The sequence below is a fragment of the Aphanomyces astaci genome (assembly GCF_000520075.1).
Source record: "Aphanomyces astaci strain APO3 unplaced genomic scaffold supercont1.14, whole genome shotgun sequence".
Classification (NCBI taxonomy): domain Eukaryota; phylum Oomycota; class Saprolegniomycetes; order Saprolegniales; family Verrucalvaceae; genus Aphanomyces; species Aphanomyces astaci.
Window position 1 is genome coordinate 441,879 of NW_009798277.1, and position 17,388 is coordinate 459,266.

At 50.4% G+C, this 17,388-nt stretch overlaps 4 protein-coding genes across 4 annotated transcripts; 2 read left to right on the top strand and 2 right to left on the bottom strand.

Annotated features, from left to right (window-relative positions):
* Positions 1-1,702: 1,702 nt before the first annotated feature.
* H257_06939 (hypothetical protein) lies at positions 1,703-7,637 on the bottom strand. The gene is made up of 7 exons (XM_009832324.1): positions 6,850-7,637; positions 5,063-6,287; positions 4,684-4,958; positions 4,186-4,582; positions 3,432-3,750; positions 2,322-2,764; positions 1,703-2,271 (listed from the first exon to the last, which is right to left on the bottom strand). The coding sequence occupies exons 1-7, from the start codon at positions 7,575-7,577 to the stop codon at positions 1,747-1,749; spliced, it is 3,912 nt and encodes a 1,303-aa protein (XP_009830626.1). The 5' UTR covers positions 7,578-7,637; the 3' UTR covers positions 1,703-1,746.
* Positions 7,638-8,093: 456 nt separating this feature from the next.
* H257_06940 (hypothetical protein) lies at positions 8,094-10,030 on the bottom strand. The gene is made up of 2 exons (XM_009832325.1): positions 9,056-10,030; positions 8,094-8,995 (listed from the first exon to the last, which is right to left on the bottom strand). The coding sequence occupies exons 1-2, from the start codon at positions 9,967-9,969 to the stop codon at positions 8,227-8,229; spliced, it is 1,683 nt and encodes a 560-aa protein (XP_009830627.1). The 5' UTR covers positions 9,970-10,030; the 3' UTR covers positions 8,094-8,226.
* Positions 10,031-11,149: 1,119 nt separating this feature from the next.
* On the top strand, positions 11,150-15,898 carry H257_06941 (hypothetical protein; the record flags this gene model as incomplete). Its single annotated transcript, XM_009832326.1, has 6 exons — positions 11,150-11,920; positions 11,982-12,547; positions 12,889-13,879; positions 14,109-14,824; positions 14,893-15,323; positions 15,374-15,898. The coding sequence occupies exons 1-6, from the start codon at positions 11,208-11,210 to the stop codon at positions 15,896-15,898; spliced, it is 3,942 nt and encodes a 1,313-aa protein (XP_009830628.1). The 5' UTR covers positions 11,150-11,207.
* A 751-nt stretch (positions 15,899-16,649) lies between these two features.
* On the top strand, positions 16,650-16,841 carry H257_06942 (hypothetical protein; the record flags this gene model as incomplete). Its single annotated transcript, XM_009832327.1, has 1 exon — positions 16,650-16,841. One exon carries the CDS (start codon positions 16,650-16,652, stop codon positions 16,839-16,841), a length of 192 nt encoding a protein of 63 aa, XP_009830629.1.
* Between the last annotated feature and the right edge of the window lie 547 nt (positions 16,842-17,388).

A 17,388-nucleotide genomic window follows, 5' to 3' on the forward strand; every position in this document is an offset into this window, starting at 1 on the left:
GAGTTCGATGCCCAGATCACGCTTCAAGAGATGAAAGATCGCTTGATGCTTGAGCTGGGCATCAATGTCTCAAAGACAACTCTTCATCGCGAACTGGACAAGCGCGTCTTCACATACAAGACCGTGCACTACGAGCCACTCCAGATGAACGATCCATCGTTCAAGGACAAGCGCGTCGAGTATGTTGTGGCGTTTCGCGAGCTGATGGGTCAAGGAAAGATCCCCATCTGGATTGACGAAACCAACTTCAACTTGTTCACTTGCCGCACCAAGGCACGCTCTCGACGTGGAACACGCGCTGTCGTTGTGCGCGGCGGGACGCAAAAGGGGAAGAATCTCCATGTGATCGGTGCCATGTCGTCTGCCAACTTCTTTTTCTGCACCCACAAGCGTGGGGCGTACAAGCACCAAGACGCCAACCTTTGGCTGCGTGATATGTTGCGTGCGGCGACTCAACACTTTGGACGACTCGACGACATTGTCGTTATTGCAGACAATGCTCCTTGTCACTCCCGGTATGAGTGTTGATAGATTTGATTCTAACAAACGATTAGGTTGGAGCAGGTTTTTGAAGAGGCGGAGTTCGACAGTGCAACGCTACTGCGTTTGTCGTCGTACTCCCCCATGTTCAACCCGATCGAAAACTTGTGGTCGGAGTTCAAGGCGCATGTGAAGACCCATTTGCGTGAACGCCTTGCCGCCTTTATGGGGCCTCCCCCAGATGGACTCACCCGAGAAGAATTCCGAATGCAGTACCTCGAGCACGTGGCTCAAGAAGTCATTCAAGGTATGTTATCGTGATGAGCTTGATATCTCACAGATTGATTAGGCATCGACATTCAACGATTGAACCGTTATGCTCTACGACTGGAGTATTTCTATGGCCGTGCTGAGCGCATGGAAGACATGGAAGTCGGTATGTGATTGCTCTGCGAGCTCATGGTTTTCATATCTGCGTAATTTTTAATTGAGTTTTGCTTTTGAAAATATCAATTCTACCGATTCAATTGCCCTCATCATCAAATCCAAGCGACGGACGGTTGTTTGTTTGGGTGGATGCCGAGTTTAATGGTTTATGTACCAAATCCATTTGACACACGAGCTGCATGTGCCGATTCCAGTGATCGCGTACCAAATACGTGGACGCAAATGCAAATCCATTGGATGCATGACCCAATCAATTGAAGATTTGTCTGTTTCAATAGAAAAAAGGTGTAGTATCATACGTGAAGTATTGTGCTTTTCAGTCAAATTTGTCTATTTTGGGGGATTGATGAAATCGCCAACGAATCGAGCAAAGGACTATGATTGGCTATAAAGAATGAAGGTTGGATTATTATTGGCTAAAAATATTGATTGATCCATTGCAGTCTCAAAGATCCCTTTTCAACTCAGTTTTATTTGAAATTTCAAAGGTCCGGCGATTGTTTGGCGGCAATCGCCAGAGGAAATTTTGAGTAGAACACAATATAAAGTTTTCATTTATTTCACTGTTTGAACTAATTTCACTGTTTGATTGTGAACTAATTTCACTGTTTATGAAGTAATTTCACATGTCAGGGTAGGAGATTTGGGTTGGCTAACCTTATAGAACGTGGAATGATTCAGAAACGAGGGACTAGAATCACACGTAACACTTGACGACGCAATACTCCGTTGCGCTAAGTTGTTAAGTGTATAGCTAGCTCAAAACGAAGCCCAATGCGACAAAGTTCCCAATGTTATTACATTCTGAAATGTAAACTCTTACAATTGCACGTGGGCTTGGCTCGCAAGGTGGGCAAACGCGCTGTCTGGGTTGGCGAGCAGCGTCGGGGGGGCGTCAAACTCGACGACGTGGCCGGCGTCCAGCACGAGGATGCGGTCCGAGTCTAGGATGGTTTCGAGGCGATGTGCGATGATGAGGCGTGTGACACCGTGGAAGCCGTCTTGGATCATGTGCTGGATCAGTCGGTCGGTTTCCAGGTCGATGTTGGCCGTGGCTTCGTCCAGCACGACCACCTTGGACTTGCGCAGCAACGCGCGCGCGATGCACAGCAACTGGCGCTGGCCCACCGACACATTGCTGCCCTTCTCCGACACGGCAAACTCGAGCGACCCCACAAACGCGTCTAAGTGCACGCACTTGAGTGCCGTCCACAGCTCCTCGTCCGAGCACGTGTGAGACGGGTCCAAATTGAACCGAAGCGACCCGCTGAACAGCACCGGATCTTGCGGAATGATGGTCAGCCGCGACCGCAGCGTGCGCACCGAAATCGACGCAATGTCCACCTATGAGCATCCACGTCAAGAACCTACATTCCCTCTAAACAGAGGCGTACCCCGTCCAGAGTGATGGTCCCCGTCGCGGACGGAACCATGCGGAACAGCGCCGCCATGAGCGAACTCTTGCCCGAGCCAGTGCGCCCGACGATGCCGACCTTCTCGCCGCCTTTGACGGTAAAGTTGACGTTGTTCAGCACGAGCTCCAAGTGCTCACGGTATCGCATAGAGTAGTTGGTAAACGTAATCTCGCCTTGCTGGGGCCACGAAGACGGGGGAGGGGGGGGCGCAAGACCCTTGGTGTTGTCGTGCCCAGTGTCTTCGCTTTCCAACGAGTTGAAGTGACCGAGGCGCTCGACGGCGGTCATGGTATTCTCGACCATATTGGAGAAAATAGCCACTTTGGACAAGTAGAACGACAGCTGAGACGAGTACGTGAGCGATAGCCCCGCCGCAGTGAGGCCGATGGTTGACTTGGTCAGAATCGACACGAATGCAACGCCTACACACATCAACATGAGAAAAGGAAAAAAATATGTTCCATGATATAGAGTGGTCGTTTCAATGATATAAAAGTCGTGGTTGAAAGAATAAAATTGATCGTTTAGGGCTGGAAGCCACAGAAAATTTGATGTCAATTACATTGTATTTGGACAAACAATTCCCTTTTCAAATGGGAGGTGAGAAAATATTTTCACATGGGAGGTGAGAAAATAAATATTTGAAAATATATTAATTTGACCTCTGGATGCCATGATCGAAGCAGAACTATCGATAGAATAACATGTAAAAATTGGACAGTTGCAGTTCAAACTTTTTTCTGTCCGAAAACAGTAAAAATTCGACGTATTACGTCCCTTTATGTCAGATTTGGTAGCCAAACACAGGGTCGTTTGAAAAATTGTCGAAATATTTCTGAAAAGTTGCAAAGAGAGGCGATTTCTGACCTTTTTTGTGGCAGCCAGACCTTCGTCACCAAATCGACAAACAATCAACCAATCAAAAGCCAGAACACGATCCCAGTGGCCAATCAACAACCATCGAATTCAGTGTACAGCACGACATATTGTACGTCCAAAAGGGTCAGTCCAAACAATCGATTGATAGATTTCGTGATTCATGCGCACAAATATATGTAAATATATACACGTATACTACTGTATTCGTACCCACAATCAGAAGCGACGCGACCCAGTCCAACCGCAGCTGGAACCATCGGTTGCTCACGCTCAGCACAAACGAAAAGCTCACGTGGCGATCCAAAGCGACTCTCTGATTGGCTAAAAATCGATCCGTCCGGTTAAAAGCCCGGATAGTCGAGAGGCCGTTGATGGCTTCGCTGACTTTGGTCACGACGGGGGACCGCGACGTTCCCTCCATCCGTTTGAGCTCGGACGATGTAGCGTTATAATACCGCTGCAGTTTGAAAAACAAGTACACCAACGGCACATATAACACGAGAATCCACGGCGTCGTGATCATGCACACCTACACAAGAGTGTCCAAAGTTTAGAAGTCAAGATATATCGACTAGGATGCAAAAAAAACTTATATATCCTTTGGTAAGCGATAGGATAACTCAAAAAAAAAAGGGTGTTATGGCGCTCGTGTACTAGTATATATATATATACATAGTGGTAAATGAAGCCAAAACAAAACAATACAGACATATATATATATATATATATATATTAGTCAAAGGCAATGTAGCCAAGTCAAAACAATACAGATATATATATAATAGTGAATGGTTGTGTACCAGCAAATGATAAGCTTATATGACAGATATATATATATATATGTAATAGTCAATGGTTGTGTACCAGAAAACGATAAGCTTACATGACAGATATATATATATATATCAATGTCGTCGATATCATGCGTGGGATGAAGGTGTTTATTACGTGGATAACGACGTACCACGAGCACAGAGAAGAATTGAAACAGAAACTGGAGCACCATCATGCCAAAATAAGGCAAAATCGAGTCGATTTGATCCAGATCCGATGAGAATCGATTGAGGATGCGGCCAACGGGGGTCACGTCAAAGAAGGTCGGGACAGGAGCCGACACGACGGCGCGGAAGATCTTGGCGTGGAGGGCGCGGGAGCACGCGACGGCGACCAGCAGGACGTGGAGGGAGCGGCCGTAGACCGTCGCCACGGCGACCACGGCGAGGAGGATGTACCACCAGCCAGTGGAAACCGACGAGTTGAGGGCGGGGTCGTTGGACCAGTAGCTCATAAACCAGTCCAAAGCAGACACGAGGATCTGCGACACGGTGTAAAACACCACGATCAGCCCCGCCACGACAACCCTACGAGTTATGTTGAACCATACATCGTGTGATTTCAGGGGTTGGTTTGTGGTGGATATATATATATATATATATAAATATATGTATATATATATACATACCCGTTCATGCCACTCGAGCTAAAGTACAGATTGTACGTCGACGCCGACACCGTGCCTTGTTGACGATCTTCTTGTCCGACCAGTTGGCCTCGCGACTTTGCGCCTTCTTTCGAATCAGCATTCAAGACAACGTCGGCAACGCCCGCCGCCGCCGCGTCTTGTACTCCGACGTCGTCCTTGGCAGTTGGCGCCACACTCATCAAGTGCGGGAACGTATGCTTGAGTTGGTCATAAGTCCTGTCCCCCACAATCGATCCATGAGCCATCAAGATCACCTACAAACATCAAACCATGGGTCAGGCGGCTTACAATTCCACTCCACCCCTTCCCCCCTCCAACTCCCCCCCTCTCAACCACAACCTCGAAATCAACATCGTACCCGATCAGCTTTGGGCAACAAGTGGTAGTGGCTATTGAGCACTAAAACGGTCGTTTTGGTTTTCAGTAGCCCCTGCACACACTGGTCAAACACAGCGTTGGCCACGTGCACATCGAGCGCACTCAATGGGTCGTCCAATAAGAAGACGTTCGCGCGCTGATGGTACAAAGCCCGCGCCAGACTCACGCGGGCCTTCTGGCCGCCGCTCAAGTTGATGCCGCGCTCGCCGATCTCGGTCGCGTCGCCTTGCGGGAGCATGCTCAGGTCAGCTTCCAACTGGCATGCTGCTAGCACTTGATGGTATAAAGTGTCGTCATAGGGCGAGTCAAACAGGATGTTTTGCTTCAACGTGGCATGCTGGATCCATGCTTCTTGGTTCACATAGGAAAAGTGCGCTTGGACGTTATGGCTGCCGCTGACTTGGTGGATTTCGCCGAGGATGGCGCTGATAAGACTCGACTTGCCGCTGCCGACGCTGCCCACGACAATGGTCAGCGTGTTGGGTTCAATGTGCAAATTGATGTTGGACAGGGTGACGACCTGCTGTGGACCGTCGTTGTCCAGTGCAATATGCAGATGAGTTTGGTCTGATGGCTTTTTCGCCGCCGACCAGCTAAAGTCCCCGGCTGTGATCTCTACCACGGGCGCTGCTTCGTCGTCGGAACCTCCAACCGTCGCCGACACGAGCAGATCCACTTCGTCCGCCAAGAGGAACGTCGTGATGCGCCGACATGACGCCAGCGCCTCTGTGAGCCCCATCACAGACGAGCTAAAGACAGTGCATGGCTGGCGCGCAATGTTCATGTACGCGAGCGCAGTAAAGGCCACGGGGGTCGTGAGGGGGTTACCAAGTGCCACGTACACCATCAGACACGCCGCGAGCGAAACGAGCGGCGCCAACATCAGCGCCACGGTGTTGAAGATGCGAGTGGCCTGGTACTTCTTGAGTAGCACGAGCTCCCGCGTCCGGATGTCCGCCAGCTGCGCTTCCAACGACTCTTCCCACGCGTATAACTTGACCACGCGGATGCCCTGGAGCACTTCATTGGTCAGTTTGACGCGGTCGGCTTGGACGGCGAGCACGTCCGCACGGAGGCGGCCGACCTTTTCGCCCGTCTTAAACCCCATCGTTACAAATCCAAACATGATGGCGCCCCCCACAAGTGCCACCACGGGCCCCAATTCCGTGCCGAGCATGATAAACACAGCAACGAGTGTCAACGGACTACAAATAAGTGACGTACACGTGAGAAATGTACGGCTCATCTGTATAGGACTACGAATGTATATTCGTAGTATACACTGCACGACAGGTAGAGCCGTCGTCGTCCAAAGAAACACCAACCCCACCAAGCTTTGGACAGAAACATGTTGTGAGTGTGCCAACGACGCATATCTAAATAGTGTCCATCGCAATATATATATATATATAAATTGGATTTGATACAAATTTGGGTAGAGGGTGCAATCGAATAATCGCGCCAACCAAACCGATCCACAATCGATCTGATTGGTTGAATTTCATTGAGAAGGTGTTGTTTTGATTGGCTAATAATTTTGAGCTCATCTGAGGAAGCCAATCAAATCGATTTAAATTCCAACGAGAAACCACTTTGCCACAACACAATGAAATTTCACTCGAAAGGCACAATAACGATAGAGTGTGAAACCTGCAACACCAATGCCGAGCTGCTTCCCAATAATATACTTGTAAGACTCTCATATTCGACAAAGAACGGGTGGTCATTCAACGAAGTTGATTGGTATGTGCGTATATATATATATACCTGATAAAGGTCCAGTAGCCCATGAGAAACCCAAAGAACATCCGCTCCGCGTCCACGGATGCCATCGTGACAATGTCTCCCGTGGACAAATCCTTTGTCGCATATCCCGACATGCACAACACTTTTTTGAAGACGGTGTCGATGAGCACGAGCTTGGCGTTCACGCCCAAGTGGTTGGCCAAGTACTGACCATAGTCGCCAACCGTGACCGACACAATCGTGAGAATGGACAAGGCGGCGGCGAGGACGTAGCCGTTGGAGATGCCGACGCTGGTCGCGATGGGGCGGTCGTCCGGCTGTTGGAGGAACTGCAGCATGGACTTGATCAGGATGGGCTGCACGAGCATGAGTGCCCCGGACACGACGTACAAAGAGAACGAGTACCAGATCCGACCTCGGAACGTCCGGTAAATGGCGTACCAGAGCGCCGGCGCCGGCTTCGTTTGCTCCACGTCCCAGTGCTGGCGGAACTCGGCGTACAGGACCTCCGCCGTGTCCGAGTGAGGCAGCGGCCACACATCCGTTTCGGTCAGCGGCGCCTTGGCGCCTTTTGAAATCAGCGGCCCGATCCAGGAGATGGCTACCACCGACAACCAGTGGGCCGACTCGAGAGGGTTGCGCACGAGACTCCAAGGTACTACTGGCTCAACGGCGTCGTCGGCCGCCGCCGCTTTGGGCGTGACGATGGCCGCGTACACGTCCTTGTCACGTGGTGGACGACTCGCCATGGTTGTTGAGCGATCAATCTCAAAATGAGTGAATGGAAACTAAGATAATGCTGACACGAGATGTGAAGAAATTGATGTCCTTTTACTTCCGAGTAATTGGTAATCACCACCGGATGCGCCCTTGCAACGATGATGTTAAACCCAGGGATTTCAAATTTCAATTGCGACATGTTAACACACAAAAGTTCGGAATTGGTATACAATTAAGTCCTTATTGCAAGGGAGCTCTGTGTTCACAACCTAAACTTGATAGACCATAGCTATTAAAAGTACATACTGCTCTTGAGATTACTATGGAAAATGCACCATGGGCTGACAGAGCGAGGGTTCAAATCCAACCTGGGTCCCAGTTTATCATCGCTTATGTGATTACTACGTAGTAACTTAGTAGAAAAACCTAGGTGCACCGCAATCGGTGTGTCGTTGCGTTAGCCAAGTATGCGTGCAAGTAACCAATCAACAGTCGTTCCGAAAGGTCGCCAATGCTACCTGTACGGTAATCTACCCTTCGATGATCCGCGCCAACCAATCACAGACGTGTATTTGCATGGGTACTCCATACTCCTAGTAGTAAATTCAACATACAAACTCGTTACTACTACGTGGGTCGTTAGTCCAAAGTAGTACTACTATGCATAAGACTTGGGATTTAGAGCATGGTCGAGTCCCCCACGAGGACGTACGCCGCCGAGCCGTCATCGTTGCCACCGCGAGGTCGACGGACGGTCGTCGTCCACATCACCGCCCCCACGGCGCCCACCACGACCGCTCCGATCAGGACGAGGAATGACACGCTTCCATTTTCTTGAACCATCAGCGATTCAATGTACTTGCGCACGCGACTGAAAACACGGAGCTTCGGACTTCCTTCTTGGTAGACACGAAGCAGGTAGTTCTTCGACGCAATTTTACCACAGGGGGTCCACGCGCGCACTGTAATCGCAACAGTCGTGGGCTTGTTCTGCCCCTGGAAAGCACGAAGGAGTACGCGACTGCCGTTCAGAGCAATCCACGGCTGTCTCACGGCAGGCTCGTAGGGCGGCTGCACGACCCACGTGACTTGGCTCTTGACGAACGCGCCACGGCTGTCACTGGTCACGTCAACCAAACCGTCGACCGCCAGCTCTTCCTTGCCCACCTTCGTTATGTACACCAACCGAATAGTGTCGGAGGCTGAGTCGTACACGACTTCGTCCTTGAACTGCGAGGCCATGGGACGGGATTTGGCCTGGGTGGTTAGCTCCAACGCTCGAGGGGACACCGCCAACGTGGCCGAGAACAAATCCTTAGGCACAAAGGACACGCAATGGTTCAAGTTGCACGTTTCCGTGCCTTGGCATTTCGGTGCTGTAAGCTCCGGGGTCGCACACGTTGCAGGGTGAACCCATTCTTTCAACACACGTTCAGTATGCACACATCTACGCACAACCATCTGTCAACTTTGCCAAATATGTAGATCGACACGACGTGGACGTTACTTGGTGCACACGGCGGCAGCATCTGGAATCGGTGCGTCGAGGGTCAAGTCCATTTTCTGGGCGATGGCCTTGAGCTCGACGAGCTCGCTCTCGGTGGGGGTGCCCAAATGTCTCAACACGGTGAGCTTGTTGGAATCCGAGCCCCCGACGAGGTCCAATGCCGTCCGCCGCCCCAAACTCTTGGACAAAACGGTAAATGAGTCACAGCGAGACTGAGCTACGTCGGAAACCACACACGGAAAATTTGACACGTGATCGCTCCACTGCACAAACTCGTCCAGCACTTTTCCCCACATGTCTTGTTCTTTGAACGGGTCCTTCAAATGCGTGTAAAACGTCATGTCACCGTATGTGACCGTGTTGGCCGACAAGTACGACGGGCACACAGCCAACGACTTGGGCGGCCACGTGTCCGGGAACGCAACGCACGATTTCAAAGTACATTGAAGCGGCGCGGGGCTGTGGACTTGGTGGGGATCCTCGCACGCGTAATACGCGGCGTCGACGTTCAATAGACCCGGGGCCACTGCGTGGTTGGCAGTGTACTGGTCGAGGGTTGCTTGGAGGTTCCATTGAGTCGTCGTGCCCTGCTTCATACTGGCAGATTCTGCGTACGGAATGGACGCAAACAGAAGCGGCACCTTGGATGATGTCGACAGCGTGAACTCGCCTCGGTTCAGCACGGACGTGGCTGTGGTGCTCACAGGAGCAGGGGGGGCACATTGCTGTGGCGTCGCGTACAGTGGATAGCTCGGGACATACACGATGGATTTTGGACCAAAGGTGCAGTTTTTCAAGCGGAAACAACTGGGCTGGGTGATGATTTCACCACCTGCACCAGCTGGACCGCCTTCGACGGCGAGAAAGGCTGGGGCCGCGCTCAGCCCAATCAAGAGTCCCTTCAGTCCCTTCATTTCTGTTCTTTCCAATTGGTGCCTAGGCTGCCTAATGAATGCTCAAACTGGAGAGGCGTTGACGACGAGTCGGCGTTACGGGTTTCAGGCGACCTTTCAAAGATATATCGCTTGGCCAATCAGAGTCGTTCATGTCATTGCATTGGAACGAAAAAATACTTTTTTCGTGCTGACAATAAATATAGAGTCTGAAGTTCTGATATGGAATTCCAGCCAATCAAACGATCGGATTTTAATGTACGAGACATAAGATCCATGGAAATGAGAACAGGTTTGTCAAAAGACCAAAGTGAACTGTCAATTCTACAGACTTATACTCGGTGACGAAGCACTTCGCCGCGACGACTACCCCATTAGTGTCAGGGATAAAGATACCTTTGTAAACAACCCAACCTGGAAAGATATGTATGTGACGGGCTTCAAATCGCTGGTAAACAACTCGGAATGATTGTGACTTACTTGGGTACTATTAATAGTCCAGGTAGTATAACGTTACTTTTAAACTTCTAGTTAAGTTACTACGTAATAGTAAAGTAACGTTATTAGAACAAGTATTCAGAATCACAGGTACACTTGACTTCCATTCCGAGGTTGGACCGAGTATACGAGGTACAAAACTGTAATTTCATTGGTGGGAGGGCTTTGAGCACCTCGTATGTTTGATTGATCATCATCATATGCTCATTTCTCGTGTGGTTGGAAACAAGAATGTGTTTTAGTAAGCCCTATTCCTACCAACGTAGTACCACGAAAGCTGATCTGACTGGTGCTAGCACTCAACGTTTGCAAAAATCACCGTTATTTGGGAACACACCCGTAGATCCACGATATGAAGGAGTTTGAGTCATACATGTAGTGTCGCTCCATGTCGTATGGCGAGCAGCATGCAAATATGACGTCCTAGTAAATCAAGTCCAATACTACAAAAATATAAGCAATACTAAGCTTTGTTCAAATAACGAATTCAAAACATATTGTTGAAACATACTCGTATTTAATTCTGACATGCGTGTTTCGATTTGTAAATATCGAAGTAGTCGTCGGCCTGGCAATCTTGATTTGACTCTCCTCAATTTGGCCTTACTGAAACCTATATAAATGTTTCACTCTCTAGAATGTTGGTCGTGTTGGTATCATCAAGAGTGCTTTCCACGTGGTGCAGCAATCGTTGAAGTGGTTGGCGGCATAGGCCGAAGGTCAAAACTCGTTGGTCGATCATTCTGAAATCAGCCTCGATCATGACAGACTTCGTGGCCCTCAAGTCTCCTGGCAAGCAGCCACCGTCCAAGGACGACGACGTGGTGGCTGACGAGGTGACGTGGAACAACGTGCCGCATCCGCTGGAAACAGCCAACTTGTTCTCGTTCGTGGGAGTCAACTGGATGGGACCGCTCATGTCCAAAGGGTCCAAGAGTACGCTCGTGGAAGAGAACATATGGCCGCTTCCGCACTTTGATACGTCTGCGAATCAATCAAAGTCGTTTGAAAGCCACTGGACCGAGCAGCTCGAGCTCGACTCGCCCAACCTGGCGCTGGCCCTCTTCCGCACGTTCAAGCCGCGCATCATCGGGTCGTTCCTCCTGTACATCTTGTCTGGCGCGATCCTCATGGTGCAGCCCATCATGATCAAGAGCATGCTGCAGTACTTGACGCGGTACGACCAGCCCAACTTCACCACGTCGCTCGGGGTCACCAACGGCTACGCGCTTGCTGCCCTGCTCACGCTGCTCACGTTCGTGTCCGTGACCGTCGGTGACTTTGGTCAGTTTCTCACCAATCGACTCGGGTGCAACGCCAAGATCATCCTCATGGACAACGTGTTCCGCAAGATATTGCGCATGAGTGGCCACGCAAAGAAGACAATGACCACGGGCGAAATCGTGACCATGGCGTCCGTGGATGCCGACCGCTTGTTCTTTGGGTTCATGCTCGGCTACTGGACTTTGATCAGGTACGTCCCCATATATCCATATACCCCTCTACCTGGCATTCCTCATATGATTGCATGTTAGTCCGTTGATGCTCCTCGCCGTGTTCATCTTGATCGGCAACGAACTCGACTGGGTGTCAGGTCTCGTGGGGGGGCTGTTCATGCTGCTATTTCTGTACTTTGGCTTTGTGTCTGGCAAACACGTGGGCCAAATCCGCCGCCACGTGCTGGGCGTCCAGTCTGAGCGCGTCAAGCTAACCAATGAAGTGCTCCAGGGCATCCGCGTGGTCAAGTTATACGCCTGGGAAGAGTCGTTGGCCGCCCAACTCGCGGAAATCCGGTCCCGCGAACTCGCGTTGCTCAAGAGCTACCAGACCCACCGCATCCTGAACACAGTGTTTATGAGTGTGGCGCCCGTGATCTCGCTCGCGGCGTGCCTGATGATCTACGTTGCCAGAGGGTTCACCCTCACGACGCCCTTGGCCTTTACCGCGCTCGCGTACATGAACATTGCGCGCCAGCCATGCACCGTGTTCAGCACGGCCGTGATGGGGCTGTCAGAGGCGTGGGCGTCGTGCCAGCGCATCACCAAGTTCCTCGTCGCCGACGAAATTCCGCTCTTGGAGCACTCTCACGCGACTACTACAGGTATACGACGTCGATGAATGAATGCATGTCTTGTTGCCTTTCTTTTACCCAAAGATTTGGCTGACTTTGATTCGCCAAATCTATCACAGATCGATTCTTTGACGTTTATATATATCCAGTATCACACTAATTTCAATCAAAAACTAAAGAGTTGATATGATTGGCCACTTGATTCGTGATCTGGGTTTTGATTGGGCGTATATCGATTGTCTGCCGATGTCATTCAATTGAGCACCCAAACACTCCAATTTCGATATATATATCAACTTGACAATACTATAACTGGATCGATACAATATCTTTTGTAACGACACTGTGTATTTTGATTCGGTTCTTGATAGGATCAGACGACGAGTCGGTGCCGGTGATTGAAATCTCGGGCGGCAACTTTAGCTGGGATGCCACGAGCAAGGAAGTTGGGGCAGTGGCGACGGCGTTCGAAGAAATGGACGGACAGCAGCCATCGGAAGGTGCCGCGGCGATCGTGGACATGGAAACCCCCCCGGCAGCCATCACCCTGTCCAACATCAATTTGCATATTGAACCCAATACGCTGACCATTGTCGTGGGCAGCGTCGGCAGCGGCAAGTCGAGCCTTATCAGCGCCATCCTCGGCGAAATCCACCAAGTCAGCGGCAGCCATAACGTCCAAGCGCACTTTTCCTATGTGAACCAAGAAGCATGGATCCAGCATGCCACGTTGAAGCAAAACATCCTGTTTGACTCGCCCTATGACGACACTTTATACCATCAAGTGCTAGCAGCATGCCAGTTGGAAGCTGACCTGAGCATGCTCCCGCAAGGCGACGCGACCGAGATCGGCGAGCGCGGCATCAACTTGAGCGGCGGCCAGAAGGCCCGCGTGAGTCTGGCGCGTGCTTTGTACCATCAGCGCGCGAACGTCTTCTTATTGGACGACCCATTGAGTGCGCTCGATGTCCACGTGGCCAACGCTGTGTTTGACCAGTGTGTGCAGGGGCTACTGAAAACCAAAACGACCGTTTTAGTGCTCAATAGCCACTACCACTTTTTGCCACATGCGGACCGCGTGCTGGTCATGGTGGACGGCGCGATCGTCGGCGATGGCAAGTTTAGCCAGCTCAAGGTGGACTTTCCGCACTTGTTGAGTTTTGTGGAGAAGAAACCAGTGTCTGACGACAAGCAAGATGACGGAAATGGAGACGATAAGAAGGACAAGAAGAAGGCCGAGTCCCCCAAGCAAGGCGGCGGCGGCGGCGGCGGCCGTGGACTCATGGACAAGGAAGACCGCGCCAAGGGATTGGTCACGTTCAACACGTACAAAATGTACTTTGGCTCGAGTGGGTACAACGGGTATGTTGTGATTTTGTTTGTATGTATATATATATATTATATGTATGTACCAGTTTGACCAAATGTTAGATATATCATTTTGACCAAGTGATATATATATATCATTTTTGACCAAGTGATATATATCATTTTTGTCATGTGATGATCCCCACATATCTTCTTTTATTTATTACACCGACTCTAATTCGAACTACGAGACTTATCGTGGTTTTATCACATGTGTGTGTAGGCTCGTGGTGATTGTGTCGATCTTGGTCATCTTCACAACGGCCCAAGCGTCGTCGGCAATGACGGACTGGTACATGAGCTACTGGGCCAACAACGTCGCGTTGAACAGCTCCATATCCACGGGGTGGTATTACCTCCTTATTGCAATCTCGTCGCTTGTCTTGTACTATGCGCGGTCTATCTACGTCCTCCTCGTGGCCATCGCGTGCTCGCGGTCTCTGCATGCCAAGGTGTTTAATGCCGTCGTGTCGGCTCCTGTCCCGACCTTCTTTGACGTGACTCCCATGGGTCGCATCCTCAATCGATTCTCGTCCGATCTGGATCAAATCGACTCGATGCTGCCGTTCTTTGGGCTCATGGTGCTCCAGTTTACGTTTATGATCTTTGCCATCCTCGTTGTATGCGCGGGGTCGACTCCGTGGATTCTGATTGCGTACGTCCCGATTGCGTGGGTATTCAAGTGGCTCCAGCAGTACTACAACGTGTCGTCTGCTGAACTCAAGCGGATGGATGGCATCGCTCGGTCCCCCGTCGTGACCCTTGTCGGCGAAGCCATCAGCGGCCTCTCCACCATCCGCGCGTTCAAAATGACAGCCCAATTCTCCCACAAGCAACGCATCGCCCTCGATCGGTACCTCAGCTTTTCGTTTGCTTATACGTGTTCTGGCCGGTGGTTCCAGCTTCGCCTTGACTGGGTGTCTTCGTTCGTGATCACGGGTACTACTACTCCTATTACTACTAGTAGTACAACCACTACTAGGATTACTAACTGATACTTTGTGTAGCCGTGGCGTTTATTGCCGTATTCACCCGCGCTTCTATCGGCGTCACCGCGGCCGGCCTCGCTCTGACCTACTCGTCGCAGCTGTCGACGGTGCTGTCTCGTATGGCTGTATTCGTTACGCTTGTGGAGAACATGATGACATCCGTCGAGCGCCTCGGTCACTTCAACTCGTTGGAAAGCGAAGACACTGGGCACGACAACACCAAGGGTCTTCCCCCGTCTTCGTGGCCCCAGCAAGGCGAGATTACGTTTACCAACTACTCTATGCGATACCGTGAGCACTTGGACCTCGTACTGAACAACGTCAACTTTACCGTCAAAGGCGGCGAGAAGGTCGGCATCGTCGGGCGCACTGGCTCGGGCAAGAGTTCGCTCATGGCGGCGCTGTTCCGCATGGTTCCGTCCGCGACGGGGACCATCACTCTGGACGGGGTACGCCTCTGTTTAGAGGGAATGTAGGTTCTTGACGTGGATGCTCATAGGTGGACATTGCGTCGATTTCGGTGCGCACGCTGCGGTCGCGGCTGACCATCATTCCGCAAGATCCGGTGCTGTTCAGCGGGTCGCTTCGGTTCAATTTGGACCCGTCTCACACGTGCTCGGACGAGGAGCTGTGGACGGCACTCAAGTGCGTGCACTTGGACGCGTTTGTGGGGTCGCTCGAGTTTGCCGTGTCGGAGAAGGGCAGCAATGTGTCGGTGGGCCAGCGCCAGTTGCTGTGCATCGCGCGCGCGTTGCTGCGCAAGTCCAAGGTGGTCGTGCTGGACGAAGCCACGGCCAACATTGACCTGGAAACCGACCGACTGATCCAGCACATGATCCAAGACGGCTTCCACGGTGTCACACGCCTCATCATCGCACATCGCCTCGAAACCATCCTAGACTCGGACCGCATCCTCGTGCTGGACGCCGGCCACGTCGTCGAGTTTGACGCCCCCCCGACGCTGCTCGCCAACCCAGACAGCGCGTTTGCCCACCTTGCGAGCAAAGCCCACGTGCAATTGTAGTTAGTACTCGACTACGGGAGTTGAGTGATGAATCATATAACGTTAGGTACTAGTAATAGGAGTACTTCGAAGTATATAACCAAGTTACTAGTTAGTCGTAGTAGTTTTGAAGACGTTGAACGGTTGTGTGAGGAATGATGTAGTACTTGGTATTATACCTTTGCCACGAGCTGTGTGATGTCTAATTTCGGGGTTTCGGGGTTTCTTTGGCAACAACTATTAGAAGTAGTAATAGTATTACTATTAATAGTAATGAATATTACTATTCTTATTGATAATACGCGGGCCCATGTTTAAAAGAGGGGTACAGTTTTATAGAGAAACACAATAACACTTCTGAAATTTTACTTGCTGCACATACACTCCTAGTATAACTGAAACAAGCATGTGCTAGCTACTACTACTACTACCAGATGATTCGTGTTTTGCAGTGACACGAAGTATTGTGCTTTTCACATATTTTGCCCGTTGTTTTAGGTCCTAAAACCATCCAAAGTTTAACCTAAATTGAAGTTGCACTCGACATAAAAGTAAGCTTCCCCACCGTTCTGTCATTGGCTGATCTAAAACTTGCGTTGTTTTACTAAAACTACTTCGTTTTATTAACTCCCTGGCCAAGCAGTCATGCAGAGTAATGACCTACTGGGGTAAGCTCGCAGTGCACCAGCTCACACGAGCTTTGCAGCCAGCTTGTTAGCAACTCGTTGGCACGGCCAACATTGACCTGGAAACCGACCGACTGATCCAGCACATGATCCAAGACGGCTTCCACGGTGTCACACGCCTCATCATCGCACATCGCCTCGAAACCATCCTAGACTCGGACCGCATCCTCGTGCTGGACGCCGGCCACGTCGTCGAGTTTGACGCCCCCCCGACGCTGCTAGCCAATCCAGACAGCGCGTTTGCCCACCTCGCGAGCAAAGCCCACGTGCAATTGTAGTTAGTACTCGACTACGGGAGTTGAGTGATGAATCATATAACGTTAGGTACTAGTAATAGGAGTACTTCGAAGTATATAACCAAGTTACTAGTTAGTCGTAGTAGTTTTGAAGACGTTGAACGGTTGTGTGAGGAATGATGTAGTACTTGGTATTATACCTTTGCCACGAGCTGTGTGATGTCTAATTTCGGGGTTTCGGGGTTTCTTTGGCAACAACTATTAGAAGTAGTAATAGTATTACTATTAATAGTAATGAATATTACTATTCTTATTGATAATACGCGGGCCCATGTTTAAAAGAGGGGTACAGTTTTATAGAGAAACACAATAACACTTCTGAAATTTTACTTGCTGCACATACACTCCTAGTATAACTGAAACAAGCATGTGCTAGCTACTACTACCAGATGATTCGTGTTTTGCAGTGACACGAAGTATTGTGCTTTTCACATATTTTGCCCGTTGTTTTAGGTCCTAAAACCATCCAAAGTTTAACCTAAATTGAAGTTGCACTCGACATAAAAGTAAGCTTCCCCACCGTTCTGTC